The sequence below is a fragment of the Polypterus senegalus genome, chromosome 2, assembly GCF_016835505.1.
Source record: "Polypterus senegalus isolate Bchr_013 chromosome 2, ASM1683550v1, whole genome shotgun sequence".
Classification (NCBI taxonomy): domain Eukaryota; kingdom Metazoa; phylum Chordata; class Cladistia; order Polypteriformes; family Polypteridae; genus Polypterus; species Polypterus senegalus.
Window position 1 is genome coordinate 207,373,816 of NC_053155.1, and position 17,089 is coordinate 207,390,904.

General features: G+C 34.2%; 1 protein-coding gene across 1 annotated transcript in view; it reads right to left on the minus strand.

The window, feature by feature from the left end:
* LOC120523687 (serine/threonine-protein kinase Nek5-like) overlaps positions 1–17,089 on the minus strand; it is an 84,780-nt gene that overhangs the window by 32,737 nt on the left and 34,954 nt on the right. The window contains exons 9-13 of the mRNA XM_039745238.1: positions 12,551–12,751; positions 11,836–11,926; positions 8,168–8,286; positions 2,706–2,836; positions 1,171–1,249 (exon numbers count right to left, since the gene is read on the minus strand). Coding sequence (XP_039601172.1) covers positions 1,171–1,249; positions 2,706–2,836; positions 8,168–8,286; positions 11,836–11,926; positions 12,551–12,751 — 621 coding nt within the window. The remainder of the gene's footprint in view (positions 1–1,170; positions 1,250–2,705; positions 2,837–8,167; positions 8,287–11,835; positions 11,927–12,550; positions 12,752–17,089) is intronic.

Below are 17,089 nucleotides of genomic sequence, written 5' to 3' on the forward strand. Positions count from 1 at the left end.
AGAAATGAGGAATGTTTAAATATGATTATTACATTTTGATTGCATAGACATTTTGATTATATTATTATATGTTTAGGATTGTGGCTGCTTTTGTAAGATTATGATTTTGCGGGTACCATCACTAGCCTAGCTACATGTATTAGGGTGACAGATCAAGTACAGATCCACCCTTATACAGGTAAATGGCCTCTATCAACTAATAGACTCAAAAGCATCTGTTCTGGAGTTTTGAAATAAATTTTATGCAACATATCTCTAGCATCTCTCCAGGATTGGGGAGTGAGGGTGAGGTGTTTCTGGAGTGGAGCAATTGACCTAATGGCTCCATAGAAAGCTCCTTTGATAATGCCACTAAACACAGAACAACAATACAAACATAGACAGAGCATATTCGACAATGAAGGAACCTAATTTGAGAATTAAACTTGCTTCCAAGCGAGGAAATAACAGTATCCAGTGCAAATAATACAAAGATAAATACCAAAAGTAAAAAACACAAATGAATTGTACAATATTCTTATAAAATCTTTTTATTTTGCACAAAAAAACACAAAGTGCAAATGGAAGGTATTTGAGCTAAACGTAACAATGGGAGTGTCAAAGAAGACAACACCACCATCCTATTACTATTGTTATAAAAAGCCTTCCATTAAAATGAATACGTTATTCTACCTAGAAATGACTTATTGTAATAAATGTTTAAAGTGGCAGAATGAAACATCAAGTCCACACACAAATTTCTTCACCTCAAAATTTTTCACTTCAAGTACTTTTCTATAATATAAATTTCCTTTATACTGATTATTTGTAAATAAAGAAGATAAACGTTATCCATTCTTAAATCATTCATGTAAATAATATGTCTACTGTTAAAAGCAGCAGCAGACTGGTATTCCTCCTCATCAACTAAACAATTTCTGGTAAAAGAGAAAGCTCTGCCATTTGGGTGCCAACATTTATCATTTACCTGGATCTGCAGTCTGCATTCCATTTTCCAGATTGCTTTGCTGATGTGCCCATTGAATGGCGAGATTTCTGTCTCAGCCTGTGATATATGCTTTTTTGGCTTTATTCCTATAGTTTAAAATCTTATCCTTTTTGACTCTGATTATTATTATTTTGCACAAATATTATGCCAGGAAGATGATACAGATTTAAATGAATGCTTACCAGCTGTTTTTCTATTTTAATTTTATTCTGGTTTGCTTCATGTCGCCTTTGCAGGAACTCATCATAATTAACAGCGGGCCTATTAAAACAGAACACAGTACCAGAAGTATATGTAGGCAGTACCGCAGCCATAAAATGAGATTATACAATGAAGATAACAAATTACAACAGCATTTGTTGCCTTGTGTTTGGCAAACTCTTGCTCACTACAAATTAACCGAAAAACACATCAAAAGTTTTAAAATGTAGAAAATTATATTCCATTATATAAATATATCAAACAGCACTGATTGTGTTTGTGATCTACATGAACTATTGAATATATAGTCATGAGTAAAATAACACTAACCAATAATCCTATATACTATATTCTAGTACACTTTTCATTACATGGTCACTAAGACCAGCCCCAGTAAGACAACAATGAGTCTTGACAAGACATCGGGCTATCACTAGGCAGTTGACAGCCAACTTAAATACATACATTTTTAGGTGGCAGTCTGAGTGCCTAAAGAAAACCAGTACTAACATGGAGTGTTTGACAGAAGGTAAATCATTATTCAAACACAAATACTAAAATTGGCCCAACCAGTCATTGAATATTGTATCAAATATAAACCATAAATTAAAGATATAATTTGTTTATTTGTCTCAAGTGTACAGGTCTGTGTTAAAGCAATGACTTTATATTTTTGTAAGTTTATAATCAAATGGGACCTAAAATAAAATGTTTTTAACTTATACAATAATTCCCTCCATATACAAATTGTATTTACTGTCATATAAAGAGTATACAGGTACTATTACATAAACAATATACATGGGCCAGATAAAAAAAAAAAAAAACTTAAATATTAAATTGCACTACTGTGGTGAACACCTGGTAATTCATTTTTATTTTTATTACAAAATTCACATCCTTTTGAAGTCATTTACTTTATGTAGCACTCATCCTGAATACTCATCCATCCATCCATTTTCCAACCCACTGAATCCGAACACAGGGTCACGGGGTCTGCTGGAGCCAATCCCAGCCAACACAGGGCACAAGGCAGGAACCAATCCTGGGCAGGGTGCCAACCCACCGCAGGACACACACAAACACACCCACACACCAAGCACACACTAGGGCCAATTTAGAATCGCCAATCCACCTAACCTGCATGTCTTTGGACTGTGGGAGGAAACTGGAGCGCCCAGAGGAAACTCATGCAGACACGGGGAGAACATGCAAACTCCACGCAGGGAGGACCTGGGAAGCGAACCACCGTGCCACCCCTGAATACTCATTGTTCTGTTAAATTCTGCTAATGATGCTATTTTGTTCCTCCAATCCGTATCTTTGAAGAGCAGTAGTCATGCATTTACCAACCTCATCTCAATTAAAAAGCTAAATACAGAAAATTGGTTTAAAGTAAAAAACGTGTTCTTTTGCAAGACATAGAAAAGCAGCTCAGTCACTTTCACACAGCAGTTTCATAAATAATAATTATTACAAACTTTGACTATGCACCAGTTCTGATTTTATGACCTACCTATGATATTGGTTGGCAACATTGAAATGGTAGGCTCCTGGAGGATTCATATGATGCTGTGGTGTCTGCTGTTCAAGCACTTTTTTCTGTAACATATCTAGCTCAGCATGGTAATGTTCATAAGGCTTTTGCTTAGGGATGTGAATAAAAACAGTTTTAACATTTAGTTGATTTCAAGTTGACTATAATTTAGGAAACAAGAAACAACACCCACGCTCCATCCCTTCTCCCCCTTATAGCCTCAATCAAATTGCCCTTTACAGAGAAAACAATATTTCTTCCATAGCTTCCTTGAGAAATTGCAGGTGAATTCTGTAAATCTAATAGCAAATCAAATGTTATAGCAAAGTGACCCACGTAATAAGTTTTGTAACCCTTCCTTACTAGTTGAACTTTGAAGTACTATTTGGAGAATACTATACTGTACAAATTTGTAAATTTCACTGATAATATGAAGAAAATGCTAATTAACAAATGAAATGAGACAGAGTGTTATTACCGTTAGAAACGTATCCCTTTTATTTAGAGAAATTGCAAAAAAATTGAAGTGTCCGTGAGTACGGTGTCCTACACAATCCAAAGGCAACTGGAAACTAGAAGAAACTCTGATAGGAGGAGATGTCCGCTTGCGTGACAGGCACCTCAGAGCACAACTGTTTCAAGCACAGCTTAACAGTGGTCGAAAAAAAGCAAATCGCAATTTCTTTCAATGTGAAGAGGAGACTTGTGCTGCACAGGGCGTATAACAGTAAGAAAGTTCTTCCTTAACACAGTTAACACAGTTTGGCTGTTATATTAGCAAAGGGTGGCTACTTTGATGAATCAAAAATTTGAATAAAAATTTGTACACTTAATGATTCCTTGAGTTATTTTTTTATTTGCCATTGTTTATTTTTCCATGCTTTGATTTAATGATATGTTATTTTGACTGGTAGTATAACTTCCTTGACAAACTGCATATTGATACTTTAATTAAAAATTGCACAACTGAATCAAGTACTATAGAATAGCAAACTGATCCATAAAGCCTACACCTCAGACTCTGTCATTATTTTTTAGGTTACTTTTCTCACCTTCTGTCCACTTTTATACTTTCTGTCTTTGAAGGTGACTTTCTCAAAATGCCTCCTATGTCTTTCCTCCTCCTTGTGTGTCTCACACTCACATTCATTCTTTTGAACTTATCACCAAAGCCAAACTGACCAGACAGATTACTCTGAGGGACTGGACACTCACACAGACCTTACTGTTTCATTATATAGTAGATGTGGAACTACACTTAATATGATTGGATTTAAAACCTCTGCATCCTACTTACTTAAAAAGGGAATAGCACTGTTTTGGGTAGTGATATAAGAAAAAATATATTAAGCAGGTCATTTTGTTTCACAGGTTTGGTTTAACATCTCGTATTTTAGCAAGTGGTTCCCCAACTTTTATTTACAGTATGCACTTGTTATGTGAACATGTCTTTTCATTTTCATATTACATAAGCACATCATGTATTTGAAGACTGTGAATTCTTTTTCTCTATGAATTAGCCTTGAATTGATAAACATTTGGTAAATTGAACTTTCTTTTAACAGTCCATTCACTTCTTTAGGATTTGTTCAATTAAAAAATGAGTGCATGTACGTGTGTAAACTAAAAACTGGTGTACTCTGTGTTGCATAAATAAATCTTATCTAGTTTAATAAACTTTATTCCAAACCACAATTTTGAGTTGCTGTAATTTGACAATAAATTCCAAGTTTTGTGCAAATATTTACATGGTTCTAACTTCCTATACTAAATGTTTTCCAAATTATTTGGATTTCAGCATCTCTTATTAGTAAAATATGGCAACTTGGGCTTCTACTGATATTTATTACATTTGTACTTCATTTGTTTCCAAATGTTTGCTCTTATTTTAAATATATTTTTGTCTTTTTCAGTGTCTTCATTTCTGAAATAGGGTGAGTTTTTAGGAAGCCCTTAATACACTCAGACAACCAATAGTAGTTTTTTTTTTTATACCTAAATTTTCTGGCCATTTACCACCATCCCAGATGTTACTCAGAATGTAAAGTGTGTATTGATAAGTGGATAAGTCCATAGTTCACCACTTTCTACTTGCTAATTATTCTCATAAAGCTGTACAAAAATTCTTTTGCAAATAATTTATTATAGATTTTTCTAAAAATTCTTATTGGATAAAAACAATTTCTACACTCCTCCCTTTCTATAATCAGTGGTTCTCAAACTCAGTTTTTGGGAACCCCAATGGATGCTGGATTTTGCCCCAACCAGTTTACCAGCATTTCTGCTGTAGCTTTAAATGCTTAACTCTCCTCTGCCATTTTCCTTTTAATCTACCTCTTTTATGTGTAATTTGCTCCCTTAACTGTATCCTAATATTAACAATTACTAATGAGCAGAGAAAACACCTGGAAAAATGACACTGAAAACTGAAAGTCTGCAAATACTTCAAGCAACTAACTTACCCATTATTACATAATGGATTAAATAACCTTAAAATTGGAAATGCAAAATGGTGTTGATGATGAAAACCTTAAAAACAAGTTTTAAAAAAATCACTCCAAAACCGTTTCCCCTTGGAACTCTGAGGGCTCCAAAAGGGACAGTACTGTTTTTGTATACATTTTTAACCATGAGCAAAATGTTTGTTATGGATTCTTTCTTCTTGAAAAGAAATGTAATAACAGCCCATTGTTTATAATGCACATTACTGCATAATTCTGTTTTGAGAATCAACCGTGCATTTGCTAGTTAAAGATTATTTCATGGCACTGCAGCAGCAAGTGGGACATTACAAATTAATATGACTTACAGATATTTCCTACTAATTTCAACTGAAGTGTGGAAAGTGTTGCAAAATGTGTTAAATATAACACTTATATATTTATATCTTTAAATATTATTGAAATAAGAAATCTTTGCTTAACATAGCATTTGGACAGAAGCAAACATAATTACTGGTCTTGTGCTGCATATGAAAAAATTTGTCAAGACACATATGTCAGTAAGGTGTGCCCTACTGTAGAAGACTCTAAAGCGGAAAAGTGTTTCTAACCTTTTAAGTCTATATTTTCTGTTTGATTTTTTGCTATACGTTCTTTATTCCCTAGGGGGAATTGCATTGTCGCATGACCTTTGGAGGTCACAGCAAAGGGTCAGCAATTGTACAGCACACCTAGAGCACTTTTTCAGGTTAATTTGCTACGGAGTTAAATTCACAATTTGATTCTACGATATTCAAAATGCCCAGAAAAGTAATTTTAGTATGGTGTCTGTATATGGAAACCTATGCACAATGATAACTTCTGAAAAACAAGTTGCATCATGCTTTCCTTGTTAAATGCTCCAGGTCAATTGATTTCGGTATAGTTTGGTCCAGTATTTATTTGTGTAGCCTTAAAAGCCTATTGACCTATGTCTAATGATAACTGTGCTAAAAATTGCTGTTAACTTAACCTGTATTTTTGTTTAGTCATAGAATCAGGCCTACTGATTTGTAAAAATATGTATGAGTAGTTTTTGAGATACATTATTTAAATATGCATTTATGTACACATGGAAGTATTGTATATGCAGGCATACGCACATATGTACTTACACACTCAAACATATTTATAAGTGAAGATAGCTGACAGTTTTTTGACAAATCAGAGGACATGCTAACTGATGAAGAGAAAGAAATGAGCACGCACAAACACACACACACACACACACACCACAACAGATCTGCAAAGGTCGATGTGGACAGAGGCATTAAGCCACCCTGTATCAATCTGTCTATTAGTAAAGCTTGTTTATTCATTTTGGCCCAATGTGATTAGAGTCAAATTAAATATTAATTCAATTGCGCACTTCATTCAGTTTCTTGTTCATTTTACTCTATGTGTTCATAATAAATATAAGTAAATATACTTGATTATATATTATTGTAGAGTAAAATCAATTGTATTATATTGTAAAATCTTCAGTTGAGTGATTTTTCCATGTTAACATTAAAGTGAAATTTACATGGAAGTACTATATGAACTATTCCATACTGATTTTTTATTATATTATCAGGTTATTAATCTTAACCTACTTTTTTCAAATATCTCTGTATCATTTCAAAGTACGGTCAATCTCTGGGTACACACAATAATGTAGTAAGCATCTAAACCCAACTGTTAAGGTGCAGAAACCCTGCAGGCAATGATCGACTATAACACCTCAAAAGGATGTACACTTTCTATTTAAAATGCTGAACATTAACATTAACATTAACATTTAGTGGATAAACAGAGGAGGTGGCAAAAATATATAAAATGACATTCTTAAATGTGCCTAAACCAGTTACAGGTTGCAGGGTTAAAATATACCCTCCCAACGACTGGCATAAGGTAGGAACTAACTCTGGATCGACCACCAGTGCATCACAGGGCCGACACATGCATACATCTGCACTTACATGGAGCCAATCTGGAAATTACCAGTCAACCTAACATTGGTAACTGTAAAAATGTTAGAGGAAAACTAGTTTACCCCAGGAAAAAGCCAAGGAAGAACAAACTGCACATAAACAATGTCTACAATGACTGGGTATGGGATGTGAACATAGGACAGAAATCTGTGGTTGATTAAAAAAGTCCTTTGTTCAGTGTTTTGAACCCCATTTCTTTATGAATGAGTTTATACTGTTTTAAACAACTTCCCATCAGATAATGCATTGATGGACAGAAGACAGAATAGTTCACAATCATCAACAATTTTTCATATTTATGTCCATTGACATAGCATAGAGAGTACATCAACCCCCTGAATGGTCTACGGTAACAACTCATGTTGAAAATATTCCACTTGAATACCTATTAGTATTGTATGCAATATTTGGCCTGGGCACATATGTAAATTTGCATTCACGGACTATTCTAGCATTTGGCACATAATGTTTGTTAGAAACAGAAAGAAAAAAAAGTTAACTGAATGAAGACTGGAAGAAACAAGACAAACTCATTGAATTATATTTTCTTCCACAATCATTGCTTCCATATTTGAGTATTAGGATATCTACAACAACTGAAGACAGTGTGGCATAGTGATTAGATCTTTGGACTTTGAAGGTCTTATTTTCAAGTAAGTAAAAAATAACTACTGAAGACCACCTGATATGCATTTAAAGAGGTGATCAAGTACAAGTTGCATTTAACTACTTGATGAAATGGTACACCTGAGAAACATCCATGCATAGGCCCTACATTCATGGGTTGAGCACAGCAGTTGGAGCACAAAAGTAAAGAACAGAGACTGCAATAGAAGAGAAAGCAATAATGGGATTTCTACCTAAGTAGATATTTATGGACTAATATAATGCATTGTGGTAGTCATTTACAATTACTGCAACACGGTTGATTTTGGAAATAAAAAAAGAACTTCATTGAAAGTTGTAGAAATTAATGAGTTTAACCTACTTTATAATCTTGCTGATAGATCTTTGCAGGAGGCTTCCATTCATTTCTGCGTGGATCTGCTTTCTTTAAAGGGGTGACGGGAGGTCTTGCTTGGGACCTGGGCTTGTGACTTTTAACATCTATAATAAAAAAAACAAACTACTCAATTTCTTAAAGCCAGACTTACATATAACACATTCCAAGATACCAAAAGAACTGCTACAAGATTGGTACTTAAAATTCCATTGTGTGAGATTAAAACAAAATATTCTATGAAAGCAAGCAGCTTTAGTTCTTTTGAAAGTCTCCTGGAGTCCACTTTGATATGTCAAGGGGTATCTGATATTTCGTACACACAACAAAATTCATTTATGAACAAAAACTTTGACTGTAAAATAGTATTTAATTATATGGTCAGCGTAATTATCAAAACAAATACCCATCTATATTCTGAATCTTTTTTGTTCACTGCTTTAGTACTAGGGTGTTGTACCATGTTAGCCATTATGAACGTAGTGAGAAGTCAAGCAAAATGACACCTTTTATTGGCTAACTAAAAAGATTACGATATGCAAGCTTTTGTGGCAACTCAGGCCCCTTCTTCAGGCAAGATGTAATACAGAAACTGGAGTTCCCTGTGTTTATATAGACATTTGGACAAGAAACAACAAGTGACTTTGTTGGACAGTTATCTTATCCAAAGATCTTGACCATACATTGTTCTTCTCTCTTGTTAAATGAACCCTAGCCTGAAGAAATCTATTAATTTTTTACATTTAAGATTTCTCAATTAAAGGTTTTCCAATGCTGTTGTTTTTCCTAGTGTGTATGTAAACACAGGAAAGTCCAGTTTCTGTATTACATCTTGCCGGAGAAGGGGCCTGAGTTGCCTTGAAAGCTTGCATATTGTAATCTTTTTAGTTAGCCAATAAAAGGTGTCATTTTGCTTGTTCACTGTTGTAGAGACATATGGAGCAGCAGCATCAAAAGCAAAGTTGGGAACCTGTTCTGGAAAAATACCAGTCTAATGTTAGTCACATCAAAGCACACACCCACACTAGATGATTATAAAGCAGGTGGGACGTGGACAAAGATCCCAACAGTGACTAGACCTGAACCTGTGAGGCATCATCTCTAATCAGTATCCAAAACAAACAGCAAAAATATTTTAAAAATAAATATTCTGTACTCAAAGCCAGAATAAATTACTGTTCTGCGAACATTTAATAATATAAATGAATAACTCACTCCAAGACCAGTTAATTTAACTAATTGTATGGTATATCCACCAAAGAGTTTTTTCAATGTAGACAAGTAACTTTCATAGCACTAACAGTGATGGCAACACATGAGGGTTAACAGGAAAGCTGCTCATAAACACTCTATAGAAAAGGTAATCTGAAATACAAGTTACCTGTTAGCAGAAATGTTATTTTTTTGTAATCAAGATGGCTCAGTGCTTAGAGCTGCTGCCTCACAGCTGGGTGATTACCAGCATGGTCAATGTCTGGATTTTGCAATTGTCCTGTATATTATGTATGTGCATATTTTCCATTTAAGTGGGTTCTTCTCTAAGGTGTGCATATTACGTCTTTAGGTGATTCTGTCAGTCTGGGCTTGTGGTTGATGTTACTACAATAACTTTCAGTTGCCTGAAACCTGGTAATAGGATAAGTAGGTTCAGAAAAAAGATAGATGCGTGGACAGCACAATAACTGATTCTACACTACTTTGTGTTAAATAATTTTCAGTGTTTTGTGGTGTCAGAAGCAACTGAAACAATTTATGAACCAGCATTGGATACAATGCCAGTACTTAACAGAGCAAAATCATTCATTTATCAGTCTGAAAACATATCATTCAACTGTGAGAAGAAGAAGCTGGGCCCCCAAAGGAAATTCACATGAACCCCATCTAAAAATCATCCCAGTGTGGAATCAAAGTGGTGAAGCTTTGTCAGGCTACACCACCATGCCATATAATTTGAACACTAATATGCAAAATCTACACAGTAATATGCATTAGAAGAATCAAGTTTTAAAATTTTCAGTTCAGATTTATGTGTGCACTCCCCACTTACACTTCAAGGCATTGCACACATTTTCAAGTATTATATAGTTAAAATAAAATGCAAAATAACATGCAGAAATAGATTTGATATGTCATTGATAATAATACAGTAACATTTTGAGATGTGTCTGTTGTAAGAAGTGGGATGTTGTCACCTTCCACACAGCCAAGAGCAAAATTAGCCTCCCAGGCCTTAAATATGAGGTTAAACAACACCAGGATTCCAGAATATGACATTAGTGTGCCTTGTTTGATATTTCAAAGTAAGGTGTTCTATGTACTGTATACCGACTGCTGCCAGCATGTCTTATAAAAACCTGTCTTCTATGCTGTATGTCAGGCACAGCCTCCCTAGGAAATACTCTGGGTGTCAGGTTTCCTACAAATTATCTGGAAGACAGCATGTAAGACACCATTCCACTCTGTCAATGAACAACACAAAGTCTGCAATGTGCTGCAACAGTATAATGCTCTGCGCCTCATATTTAAATAAGCACACAGTAAGCATAAATCAATGCTGAGGATATTAACAACCTAAGCATAACAACTGAACAACAATATGTCTATTCCTCTACAGCTCATTTCTCAATTACACTCTATCTTGTGTTACAAGCAACCTTTGCTAATCAGGATGCTATCCCACATCAGGTACACAGTAAACATTATACTTTAAAATGCCATTATTACAGCATTAAGAACACAGCAAAGAATCACAAAGATGTATACATACTTTCCTATAGTACATAGAAATTTCAGTGTGATAGCTACATGCCACAAAAAAAATTTAAATATATTAAGGAATAGTGGTTTACTTAATTCTCAAACGATAATACAACAATATAATACTATCAGATGTAACAGAATTATGCTTCCCCCAGACAATAGAACTTCTGATTGTGCCAAACCAATTCTAATTTCCTCAACAAACCCCAGTGAACTTCAGTGGGTATCCAAAAGGAACAGCAGAACCATTGCTGTGCTAACACCACATCTGTTTCCGATGAGTATACATACAGTTAAGGGCATGATTGTTTACTCTGTCATTGTGTTGCTTTGACATATACAATACAGGTAAAACAGGAACTTCTTTAACTGCTAAAAGAAAGTTGTGGTGTGTTTTGAATGCTGGAGTTATGATGAAGTATTAAATATCTATTGCAAAAAGATATTCACATACTACAGAGATGTGGTTTATGGTGTAAAATGCAAAGAAAAGCCTGAATATGACATAAAATGATCCAGGAAAAACAAACACATTTTAAAGAGCTTGAAATTCTTTTTGTGGTTGAAAATACACTCTATTTCTAAAACAAAATGAAACATGATATATTTTCTACAAGTTTAAAAAAATCATATTATGGTCAAATAATAAGCAAAATGCACTTCATGGATGTGCATAGACACTGGCTTTATCTCACTACACTAATTTAACTACAATGGACTGACTTCCCATCAGTTGGTGCATTAGTGACTTACATACATATATAGATCTTACTTACATTTGTCTTTGAATGACAGACAGGAAAAAGTAAACATATAAAGAAGATATATTTGGTTTAATATTTACATTTTGTTGGAATTTTGGGTTAAAGATAACAAAATCAGTTAGATCAACCAACCTGACACCTTTACTGGATGAGGAGTAGGTGACTGTGCAGTGGTAAACTTCTTCTTGTGGAGTACTGTATGGCTAAATTCTTCTTCCATTTCCTAAAAATTAGAGGAATGACCACTTCAGAAAATTCAAAACAGAAACCATAATTATTTGACACAAATGCCAATAGCAGAGATTTTATAAATGAAATCATCATAAAATTAACACCAGTTTTGAAGAGCAATTCGATAGAGAAAGGGTTCTATGTTATTTTAAGAAACATAAAAATTAATTCAAAGAAAATACCTAAAGGAATCTGGACCAGTTCACTTATTTTAAACAATCTTCTTTCTATCACACCTAACATACTCTTAAACCTAAAGTCTTTATCGGAACATTCTTTCCTGAATATCATTTACGACAGAACAGTATATCTGAAAGTTTAGTTATGGCAAATTGAGATTGTCTCTCCTATTTACTCATATCCAAAATATACTTTAAACATCACTTTTGGTGTGTTTAACAAAAGTGGCAAAATTGAGAAGGGAAAAATGTATAGAAATAGGTGGATAAATGCGAAAAGAAGAGCACAGCTTAACACCTCCCATCAAACCAAGTAATAAAAGGAAAGTGGGTATCATATTAAGCAACACAGTTGTCACAGTATATATAGTGATAAAATCTAGGCCATGTTTGACATGTCACTAAGCATAAGTTAAAGGAAGGTGTTTAGTACTTACCTCTGAACTTAAATGCTTCACTATTCGTTTTTCTAAGAATGGCTTCTTCAAGAGAGAATTAACTGAAGGTCTGTCACGAGGGCTTACTTTAAAAAGATGAGTAATCAGATATCGCAGGTCATATGAGTACTTTGGAGAAACTGGTACAAAGTAACCCCTGCAAATCTTCACTATCAGCTGTCTCAAATTGTTGCCTTCAAACTACAAGAAAAGAAAAAAGTGAACCAGAATCTAAACATTTTTACCAAGTATGGGTTACTGTGCTTTCGTCAAAGGCTGAATGAAGAAATAATTATACTATTCATTTTGGTTTTCAACAACAAATGAATGTAATGAGAGGTGAAGTTCTATTGTGAATTTACGGATGATTCACATCAGCATGGTCAATCCTAGTCCTGGAGGGCCACAATGGTGGCTGGATTTCTTGAACAGAAACTAGTTCATGTAGGTACTGGAACATTCTATTTTATTGTAGGATTTGCTCTTGTATCCTGCTATCATTCGTCTGTGTCAAAAATTACTATTTTGTATTTTAGTTTTTTGTTAAAATCATCAAAATGTTTTGTGGACTGAGCAGGATTAAAATCCATCAACCCCCCCAATTTACTTTATAAAAATGTAGCTAAAAGAGAAATTGTTCCAGTGCACTCAAAGGAACAACTCCAGTAAATATGCTGAATTATATGTAATGTAAAAGTAAAACTCTTACAGGCTAGATGCTGCGAGTAAACAAGTAAATAAATAAGTAACTCAAGTAATAAAAAGTTACTAGGGACCTCCTGGACTACACACTCCTGCAGTTGATAAGCTGATAAAAAATGAAGCATGACAAAGAAAAAGCATGTTCCAAAAAGTCATGCAATTTTCTTTGGAAAGATACTGAATTTGCAAGTATGCATACATTATTTTCCCTACATAATGTATTAAATCACTTGACAGCTGTTCATGAGGAATAAATCATTAGTTGTTACTAAACAGAAATAGGAGATATGTTCAGACAAGTCAACTAATTTGTGATTTCAAATGCATACCATGAATAACTAGTAATATACAGTAATTGGAAGTCTTCTTATCTACAAAAGATGAACAGTTTATGTTTTCCTATTTTACTGAAGAATCAGTAAACACAGATTAAAAGTGCAGTGTGTTCATAACAAAACATTTTTTTACATTCCCAGACTGCCTAAAACATACAACTAGTAAAGGGAGGGATCCAATTCATAAATTACGAAAGTTAATAGGACACATCAAAAAATAGGTGAAATAGCAGATCCTTGGAACTGGCTTAGAATGAATGTAGCTGCCAGAAGCTGTTCTGTTTTTAGTCTGGAAGACTTTAGACTAAAAAAAAAAAAACTAGAGAAATCAGGATCCACCAGAGAAACAGTTAGCCACCAAATAGCAATTTCCCTATTGTATTTAAGCATTAAGTCACAATAGGACTCTCAGTGGTCAATGAGTAGTCAGTAAAGTTAAGGAAAGAAACTGAAAGATTGTCCTTATAGTAAATGGAAACAGGGTTCTTGGACCCATATTCAACCTACCGTCCCACCACAACAGTAGCTATATAGTGCTTGTGAATGAACTGTGGCAAGAACAAGGACAAGGAAAAGAGCAGTACAAAAATGTCACAAATAAGTTAAGCAAAAACAATGAAAAAAGATGGGGACATGAATATTGCAGTGTAACAATCAAATAAAAAAAGAAGAGACTGCTTCCACTAGACATTATTATCACTTTACATACTGTACAGCTAACTGTAACAGTCGAGCAGCTTAACCTGTGCATGTTAAAATTTAAAATCATAGTTAACCAAAATATTGTTGTCCTCCTCATTCTCCTCCTGTACCAAAGAAGAGTGTCTAATTAGCACACTTCCACCCACACAGCATTGGAACTTACCCTTTTACCAAGTAAAACACAAATGCAGCTGCACGTGTGTGTGTGTGTGTGTGAACAATATGAACTGTGAAGTGAAGCACTTGATGGCTCCATATTTCTGCAGACCTCTTTTACAGCGGGGTGGATGTGCAAGTTTAAATGGACACTTACAGGGAAGGAAAGTGTCTCATGTTTCCGAAACACATGTTTTGGGGAATACTGGTTATGTATGTGAAATGGACAACAAACTACTTAATAGGCACTTGAAACTTAGTACATAACAGTTTATGGTGTTGGTGTTTCTCTTGTTAGCCTGGTTCACTCTTTAGCTGTGAGCCTAAAGATTACAGTTTATGCCCAAGTGGGTAGTAAACCAAGCATATGCACATATTGAAAGCACACGTCTTCGTACTACTTGTACATAGACCTAAAACCTAGAATTCAATTCTTGGCCTAGAACTGCTTTTATAAAATTTGCGCATTCATTCTCAGGTTATGATTATTAATGGGCCTTAACTGGCCCAGTAAGAGTGAGAACATGTACATGAGTGTAACCTGTAATGCATTGGAATCCAGTACAGTGTTGCAAGGTGCTATGCACCAGATTGTTGGAAAGAAACCAAATCTCATGATGTTACATTAAAGTGAAAATACACAAAAGTTAAGTATTTATCATGCTATCCTTGCTGATTTCTGGTACCTTTTTCTTTAATATTTCAGTTGTTACACCTACAAAGATTGGACATTAGGATAATTTTGATGATTATAGAGTAGTCAGCCTAACAAAATTCTTCAATCCTAGTCACATAACGTTTCCAAAATTACATGTCCCTAAAGTTGTACTCTTAACTGTAATACTTCATAATTTATTCAGTGTGTCTATGGTTCTCTATTTGAAGAAAAACTTTCAAATCTTAGAGTGAAATCTAGCCTTACAAAGTTTATATCTGTGTTAAACTTGGATCCACCACACTAATTTCTTTCATAATTTTAAATACTTCATTCATGTCACTTATTAATCTCCACTTGCTTAAACTAAAATGGTTCAACTCGTTTGATTTTTTTCCCCATAGTTCACTGTTCTCTGTACTTTGTTTTTTTGTAACATGGAGACCAAAACCTAACATATTACTACAGATTTATCCTTACATTACATTATATATCTTAAATATAACCTCTCTTAACTTCTACTCTACACATCTTGCTATTTAAGTTAACATCTTATTAGTCATCTTAACGATGTCTATATACTGTCTGATTGTGGTCTCTGATGAGTCCACTGTGACACCTAGGTTCTTCTCATCATTTTCAAGTTTCAACCTTACCAAAAATGTAAAGTGCCTCAAATCTGCCTAACCCTGTATTATGTTGTCCAGATTCCTCTGCAATACTTCAGATAATCTAGATTATCTGATATTCCACTTTACTTGGTGTATATATATATATATATACTTATCCATATTGTTTAACATATGCAAAATAGCAGAGGCCCCAGCACTGCTTCAGGTGGGACACCACTTTTAACATCACCTAATTCTGAAAAAATATCCTCTCACCATAACCCTTGGTTATTGATATTAATCCAATTTTACACCCTTGAACACACTGTGCCTTGAATTCCCCTTCTTTTACTTTGATAACTAATCATTCCCTGACCCATTTTTTTAGGCTGATGACTAATTTCTCATGTGGCACATTATCAAAAGCTTTCTGAAATTATAGGTAAAATAATATAACCTGCACCTCACTTTTAGAATCCAGCATACTATTGAAATATGATCTTAAGTTGGCTGTTTACCAGTGCACCTGTGCTTGATATTTAATCTTTTACTTAACAATTGCTTCCTTTAATTTACCTCTGATGCACATCTAAACATTCTAAGCATGATCCAGTCCATTAACCAATCGAAGAAATTCTTTTTTTATATAAATGGAAAACCCTCCCATTTCAGTTTTACCTATGTTTTCCTAAAAATGTGTAACCTTCCATATTAAACTTATTCCCTATTATTTAGCCAGGTTTCTGTTACTGCTGTGATATCATGATTATGTGTATATAACAGCAACTTATTTATTTTATTCCTGCATTGAGACATTTTAATATAGTACTCATTTTGCTTTACAAATTTCCAAATTAGCTAGTGCATTTGAGTGTTTATACTATTGTCTGTCCCTTTATGTAAAGTTATAAACCTGCCTGTCCTAAACTCCCTGCAAATTCCACCCCATTTCCCTGTTTTAAACACTCTTAGACTTGTCTGCTGATATGCCTCCCAGCACATTGGTGCCACCCAAAAGAACCCTCAATCAAATACATCTATGGAGCTATATCTTACAATAAGATCTGAACCAAGCATTAAAACATCTCCTTAATGGAAACGTTTGGTATTTTTTGAGACAAAGTTATTTCTTCACAATTGTGGTTTATATTATTTTGCCAATAAAATTGTGTTCTAAAGTAAACCATTTTTTATAAATGAAAAAAAAAATGCTTAGGCTATTCTTGCATTTTTAAATGGAAGCCATAAGGTAGGGGTCCAAACATGAAAACAAGGGCTAAAAACTTACTGAATACACCAACTTTGTAGCAGCAAAAAAATCAGTTAAAGAAAACATGCCTTTCATGTTCCTGAGCATTCAGGTATCAACAAAAGTTCT